This window comes from Sinocyclocheilus anshuiensis, unplaced genomic scaffold (assembly GCF_001515605.1).
Source record: "Sinocyclocheilus anshuiensis isolate Anshui unplaced genomic scaffold, SAMN03320099.WGS_v1.1 scaffold1148, whole genome shotgun sequence".
In the NCBI taxonomy this organism is placed as follows: Eukaryota; Metazoa; Chordata; class Actinopteri; order Cypriniformes; family Cyprinidae; genus Sinocyclocheilus; species Sinocyclocheilus anshuiensis.
In genome coordinates, this window is record NW_015548259.1 from 16,127 (window position 1) to 24,309 (window position 8,183).

An 8,183-nucleotide genomic window follows, 5' to 3' on the forward strand; every position below is an offset into this window, starting at 1 on the left:
GGGTTGAAGTGTTCTGGAACAGTGTTGTAAATACAACTTAACCACTGATTTCTAGTCGTGTCCTCTTTTGGAAGGCCTAACAAAGTATTTTCGCTTTCGCAACGAAACACACATCGTCTCCACAACATGGTGGCGGCAGTGGCAGCAATAATAAAGTTACGCCTTCTTTCTTTGCGGGAACATTTGGGCGGCGTTATGCAAATCTTCCCACACAGTGACATAGACATGTGGGGGCGTGTTTAAACAAGGTGTTTTAGGAGGGCGTGGACGAGTCTTAACTTTTATAAAGAATATCTCTTTGGGTTTGAGACTTTAGTCTTTTCAACTTTAGGGATCTTATCTATTCACGAACAACTTGCAACACTCCAAAAAGAAAGGAAAACTTGAAATCGCATATGACCCCTTTAATCCACGAAAACTATTTAAAGCATAAGTTAAACTCTTTTTTTTTTGCAGTTTATGAGATGAAGTGCATCAAACACACACATACACACTCAGTCAGTTACTCACCTGAAGTATCCAATAATAAAGATGGCCACTAGAAGAGAGCTGAAGGAAACTGCATAGCCTACTGTGTACATGATGTGCAGTCGTTCAAAAAAGACCTGCTGTGGGGACAAAGAGTTGGTGCGTCAAGCCACCTAGAAAGTGATCTCGGTCCATTAAAGACGAATGACTGTAATGAAGCTTACTCTCTTTTTGTTGGGTTCTGGGGATTTGATGCATTCAGTGTAGTTGACCCAGGTCTTGTTTGAGCTCTCTGCAAGCACCCAGGAACCATTAGAGTCACACCTCCTGTAAGCGTGTTCTGGAAGATTGACAAAGACTTACTGAACACAGCCAGTATGGAACAGTACACATTATGCAACAATACAAATGTAAAACTGTAGTAAATGTTAGTTTATGTTACATTTGTAATCTTTCTTTCTATGTTAATCAATCAAATAATGAGTCAAGAACGATTAAATATTACAAATAAATAATTTCCAGTTCTTTTTTAATCACACTAAGAATTGAAGTTAAAATCAAGAAAGTTGCACTGTGGGTATTCCACGTATCCAGATAATTCACATATGCACATAGTATACAAACTGCACACTTCAGAAATAGTATGGGTAATATTATAATTTCCAACAGAAGAGATTGGTTCTCATTCACTAATAATAGACAGCTTTGAGGTTAGATGAGGTATTGAATTTAACACGGATAAAAATGAAGCTTTAAGGGACAGACTTACAGTATTTACAATGGCACACACTTTATAAAGGTCCTAGATCATGTCATTTTCATTACTTTCAAAACTGCTTTATGGAATTTTTGTCTACTTTTTTGTCTTTTTTTTTTTTTTGGAAAGACATTTCGCCAGCTGAACAATTAGTATGTGCACTGTACCTCTATCTCTCACAGCCTTGTTCAATATGGTCAAAAATTAAACATGGTGCTACACTGACTAAGGTAAAGAGGCCCTAAGAGGCCATGGATTATTATTTTTCTTTCTTGTTTTCTCATTGTCACGACTTAAATTTATCATGATCTTGACATAATAAAAGTTGTTTTCTCGTTGTCAAGACTTAAATTTCTCATGTTTTCGACATAATAAAAGTTTTCTCATTATCCTGACTTAATTTCTCTTGATCTTGAACTAATACAATTTTCAAATTATGTGTGGTTTTGTTGTTGTTCATTCATTTTTTAAGTTCAAATTAACAAATATTCCATTGGAGCTAACAATGATGCATGTTAACAACTGGAAGAAAAAAAACAAAAGTTGATGAGACACGGAGAGAGAACAAATGTTTCAAACCTGCATGGTTGAAGTCATAGATGTATCTGGGACAGGGGGTCTTGGTCAGAGTTCCAGGGAAGCCTTGCGGCCAACATATCAGACCATCCCACTCTGGGACACACACACCAACTAAGAGCAGAACAGTTTCAGGGCAGAGATGTCAATTCACCAATGGACAAGTTCAGATATGACACGTGAAATCACCCAGTCTTGTAGCATAACATGACAGACATGTAGACATGAGTCTAGCACATTTTCATTCCTTCCTGATCTTTAAAGTAAATCCTGCAGCAAGATAAATATAAAATGAGCTACAGTAAAAGCCCAGTAGGAAACCGTCATACATCCTTCCCATCTCCAAATGAATCATTTATGCTTTTCTTTGGATAAAATCCGCTAAATTAAAAATATCACTCATAGTATCATCTGAACACCTATGGGGCATGTTTTCTATTTTGTGCAAGGATACTGGATTATATCCATCTGGCATGGCCTAATATGAGTGCCCAGAGGCTCACACTGCCACATCATGCAGAGGCAGCAAGTGTGCTTGTGCAATAAATTATGTGTTTAATTAAATTATGAACACTGAACTTGATCAATGCACTTATCATTTTGTGCTAAAACAACTGAACAATGTATAACTGTAACAATGACTAATGATTGATTGAAATAAAACAATGCTTAAGAAAAATTATGCAATAAATGTCAAACAGTTAAAGATGTTCAATATATCAGCAGTGGTTTCAACAGAGTCAGTCCAGCAGCCACAGATTTTTGACAACATCAGACCACAGAAGCAATGAAGCTTGAAAACAATAGACCATTAAGTGCTTTCAAACTGTCCATTCGGAATGATTCAGAGAAAGTCTTGAGCTGTTCTAATGCTACTTACAGTTAACATGAAACAGTAATTTGTTATCCATTTTCAAGTGAAACAGGAAACAAGAAGACAATGAAGGATGGGGCTTGATTTCATCCATCATGAACAATGATGCAAAATCGTGAAAACAACTGAAATGCAGCAGGCATCTGCTTTTGAGAAGACTTTTTGAATGGAATGTGGAGGCTGAAGGTTCAAACATAAGAACATCTTGACATGTCAACAAGCCTGGTTCAGATATCACACAACCTCCTGATCGCAGGAACAAGCAATGTTACTACAATCCTCGGTTCTTTTCAAATTTGCATATTTCCAAATTTTGAGGGTTCTTACAATTTAATAGTGCAGTCACATTAGTAAAATTTCAGCTAAATATTATGGGCAAATAAAGGTCGATTGTGTATTGTCAATAGTGTAGCAATGTATAAAACACTGCTCACACAGAAGTCACTTTCAAACCAAGCAGGTTTCTGTTTGCCAATGTGATAAATTCATGTGACCAACCCTCACTTTTTACCCTCACACAAAATTCCTGATTGTGTGGATTTCCATTAAAATGAAAAAAAAAAATGTGACCGTGAAAATTGAAATGTGACCACACATTAAGCTAACATAATTTAATGACGAGATGACAGCATACTCCTAGTTTAATGTTTAATTGTAAAATAATGTTTAGCACATCCACTAAAAATGCATAAATTAAAAGATCAATTTTGATATTTTAAGCAAAAATATCAGATTTTTCTTGTGATATCTCATGTGGCCTAGGTGATGTCAGCTGAAAGATACCAAGTCTTTAGAAAATATATACAGTATGTATTAAGAGAGTATTTAGATTTTCATTTTGATTTTACGTTGACTTAAGTTGGCAAAAATAAGTTCAGATACCAAAAGAACACATGCACAATATAAAATTAGTCGCAATTATGCTAAAAATTTCTCCTAGTGCAAATTGGCTCTAATGAGTCTGGATTTGTTGTCACATGCCAGTTTAAAACTAAATGTGTTTTGCAATGTAGATACCAGTCATTGCACCCATGTCCTCTGCACATAATTTCCTTGTAAAGAACACAATTATTTTTATCTTCCTGAATTACACATAACCTATGATGTTAAGAAAAAAGAGAGGTGGGAGTAAGCCAAATTAATATTTTTGAGTTGCTAAGTCACTACTAATAAAACAGCAAAGAAGGCCATTTTACATTGAGTCATCTCCAACAGAGCTTGTGTATTTTCCCCCTTCACATGTTCTGCCTAATCACCTGTGACAAGTTTATAATGAAACTAAATGAATTAACAAACTGTGCTGTGCCTAACCAAGAGCTGTGCCTAACAAAGGTCTTGAAGGAGTCTCATTAGCTGTCCGTCTCAGTTTATTTCATGTCTGCAAGCCTTATTTATGTGCGTGACCGACTCATTCAAGCTTTATAGAAAACATGTTTTTGCAGAGGTGATGATGGTCATACTTTGAAACTAAATGAATTAACAAACTGTGCAGTGCCTAACCAAGAGCTGTGCCTAACAAAGGTCTTGAAGGAGTCTCATTAGCTGTCCGTCTCAGTTTATTTCATTTATGTCTGCAAGCCTTATTTATGTGCGTGACCGACTCATTCAAGCTTTATAGAAAACATGTTTTTGCAGAGGTGATGATGGTCATACTTTTGGTAAATATGTTACTATTTCTAGGTGAACTTTAGGTGGTGCACAACAACAACATGGCTGAAGTGGAGAACTGAAAAGGCCACTTAATTAAAAGCTGTGTGAAATAAACGTTCAGTGGAAACGGTCTCTACCTGCAGGGTCGTCTGTGGAGACCTTCTGTAGACACTGCAGCTTCGCATCCAGCAGCATCTGCACCTGTTCTTCAGCTGTAATCTCACCATCTTCACCTGCCTGTCCAAAACAAAGGGCTCATTTTATTTCTTCATTGTGTATCTTCTGAAGTCATCAGATAGCTTTATTGGGGATATCATTAGCAAATGTCATTTTAATTTTGAAATTTAGGTGGTGCACAACAACAACATGGCTGAAGTGGAGAACTGGAAAGGCCACTTAATTAAAAGCTGTGTGAAATAAACGTTCAGTGGAAACGGTCTCTACCTGCAGGGTCATCTGTGGAGACCTTCTGTAGACACTGCAGCTTCGCATCCAGCAGCATCTGCACCTGTTCTTCAGCTGTAATCTCACCATCTTCACCTGCCTGTCCAAAACAAAGGGCTCATTTTATTTCTTCATTGTGTATCTTCTGAAGTCATCAGATAGCTTTATTGGGGATATCATTAGCAAATGTCATTTTAATTTCCAAGCTTGGCCCATCAAGACACATTTGGGATCAATCAATGGAAACACAACTGATTCACAAATCAGATTTGAAGTCTCACTCAAAATTATCATAATGTGCTTTAATTGTATGGAAAAGAACAGATCTGAGATTTTCTGCTAAAGAAAACCTTCCTTATGTGTTTCACAGAAAAAAAGAAAGTCATACAGTTTGGAGCAACATGAGGGTGAGAAAATAATGACAGATTTTTCAAAAACAGTCCATAAAAATAGTCTCATTTCAAAAGGAGAGTGCATTATATAAAACTGAGTGTGTGTTGGTGTGGTTATCAAAGGGTTAGTGGTGACTTTCTCTCTCCGTCTCATTTCTGGTTGCTTATTGAGTCTGTGAGGGAGTGAGAAGGGTTGAACTTCTAAATACCCTGAGGAAATGAAAGAAATTAAAAGATTCACTCTCTGTAATTATGAAAGAAAGGTTTTCAATTAATGTAAAAGTGTATCAAAAGGGTATTGGAGCTGTCATTTCTGCTTGATATTCTGCCTCAATTAAAGTCATTTTCTCAGTTATGAGTTATAAGTGAGTTATAAGTCTTTGTTATAAATTTAACATTGTGCAGGGCGATATTAAAATGCTGCTAGAACAAAAATATATTAAGAAATATAACAAGAATTAAAGCTGAATGGAAATGCATCCATTAATGCCTTACCTTTGTATTTTCTACATTAAAGAAATGTGGAATGGACCTTGGCCAAGTTAGATGACATATTTAATTTAACATGCATGAAAGTGTGGCTGTGGGAGATAGTGCAGCCTGTCCACTTGGGTTTACTGTCATATGCCCGTAGGTCACATCTAATTTCATAATCCAAGTTCCCCCCAGCACCCCCACCCCCATTAGACTTTCTATGATTAGATAAGATTAGATTTTGATTTACATTAGATTTTTTGGGGGGAAAAAATATTTTACATTTTTGTCTGGTTTAAATATTCTTAAGTGCAGTTTACTGCTGAAAACCAAACTCTGACATTTGTGACTTTCTAGAGTAAAACACGTTTTTTACAAAACTGGTTAACAAATCAGTTCATCTTTCACATTTCCATTAGTCCTAAATTTGCTCTTTCCATTGTGTGGTTTAATTGAGAGTGCAAGAATGTTCTGAATGAATGACTGATTAGAGACCTTCACATCTTTATGAAGAAGCTCCCTGCATAGACTTCCAATTACTACAACCTTCCAGTTACTAGGGAATTGATGCATACAGCCTTGTAGCACAGAAACTGAAAAAAACATGAACTGTATTTACACACATTACAATTTTATGCCCTTTTTACACTGAGTTGTAACCACAAACAATGCCGAACATTACTGTGCAGCTGGAGATATCAACACACCACAAGCAAAATGTATTACTCAGAGATGCCCGTAAGATAACACTTCGTCAAACTATTTAATTAAAAAAATTATAATAATAATCCATATTTCCACATAATAGAAAGCCATTTCTAAAATATTTCGTCCTCCACTTCCTTCATATTATCCACTGCTACTGCTACTGCTGAAAATAAAGGTTACAAGAATGGGTTTCCGCAGCAATGCCATAAAAGAACCATTTTTGGCTCTCCAAAGAACGTTTATTTTTTGTAAGTGTAGAGCAGCTTCACAAAGTTTTCAAGTGGACTGTCTGGTGGTTCTTCTGCAGTATACAGTTTAATAATAGTCATGCAGCTCCCTTGACATCATCAAGCAACACTGTGAGACTGCTGACAGTGTTCCAGTCAGTTGGGCAGAGATGCTTGTGCATTTCAAATTCCTAAAGAGATTCCAAATGTATCTAAACAATCAATATGTGATTAAACCTCAGAATGAAAAATATTCTGAGATTGATCGGTTATAATAAAAGGTCCTCCAATTTGGCATAGGTAGATTATATGTCTGGAAGTGATTACATTACCGAAAAGGGTAGCTCACAATTGTATTACTTTAATATAAAACCCTGTTTGCACTGTGCATACATGTGATGGAAATAAACCATACAACTATCATTCAAATGAAATTTGAGAAATAAGCTTCCAACATCTTGTTGCTAGGACATCAAGTTTATTTTTGAATCTTAGTATTTGCATGATTATTGCTGTTCATCTCTAAAGCAATGCATCTGACATTCTCATTACAGTTGATGTTTAGATCAAAGAAAATCAGGAGAAAAGCATATTCACTGTAAATGTGCACTTTAAGGCACTACTTTTACTGGTCTGACCCTTAATATGGCTTTGGTGAAACCTGTTGAACTCCGCGTGATTCAGTCTTATTTGAAAGGTATTTCTATAATAAATAAACAAAACATTTGTCTTGAAAAAACCCACTTACATCAATGGTTCTCAACCAGGGGGCCTCGGCAAACTTCCAGAAGGGGCCAGAGGATGACTTAAAGCATTTAAATTATTACTGTAATATATTCAAAATAAGTTAAGTTAAACTCTACTCTAAATTAAAATGCTAAAAAAAACACAAAATGTAAAATGCAATCAATGTAAACAAGCAGATTTACAATATAAACAGCAGAAATACCTGAAATATTGTCATATTTGCTGACGATATAAAATGATGGTATATCTTGTATATTGCGATACTGTTAAAATTTAAACTTATAAAGGCAGTAAGCCAGTGTCCCTCATGTCTTGGCAATTCAGCACCGAACGCAATGAACATAGTGCCCAATCACAGTTGTTTTACTTAGTCAGTGGAGCATCCACTCAATATGCTCAGTATACTCATCACTGACTGTTCTACACACTTGTGAATCTTAAGTCTGTGCATTAAAGAGGAAATCGGATGAAATTTTCACTTTTTTAGCTTTTCTTGCATTTAGTTAGGTTCCTGGATTGTCTGCCAGCTCAGAAAAGCTGAAAAGAAAACACGCAGCCAGTTTGTTATGCGCTGTCTGAGTCTGAAACTGTGTCATCCAGCAAGCTGTGTCAATTTGCAGCCGGTTTGTACGTAGATAGCTAGCTTGAATGAGACCACCTCCAAGCCATGTATGGAGTCCAAGGCAGCAATTTATGCATCTTTTGTCGACACGCTCCACGGAAGAGAGGGCTGGGGTGAGCAGTAGTAGTAGCAGTAGTCTTGCCACACACATGTAATGTGTAATGGGTTTCTTTGTTCTTCATGTGTTTCTTTGTTCATCAAATAACTTGCTTTGTTGTTGCAACAACAACACACACACACACAC

General features: G+C 36.3%; 1 protein-coding gene across 1 annotated transcript in view; it reads right to left on the bottom strand.

The window, feature by feature from the left end:
* Positions 1-8,183, bottom strand: part of LOC107655475 (parathyroid hormone 2 receptor-like) — a gene marked incomplete at its 3' end in the record, with an annotated part of 13,905 nt that overhangs the window by 2,722 nt on the left and 3,000 nt on the right. The window contains exons 2-5 of the mRNA XM_016442968.1: positions 4,770-4,869; positions 1,805-1,915; positions 693-808; positions 511-608 (exon numbers count right to left, since the gene is read on the bottom strand). Coding sequence (XP_016298454.1) covers positions 511-608; positions 693-808; positions 1,805-1,915; positions 4,770-4,869 — 425 coding nt within the window. The remainder of the gene's footprint in view (positions 1-510; positions 609-692; positions 809-1,804; positions 1,916-4,769; positions 4,870-8,183) is intronic.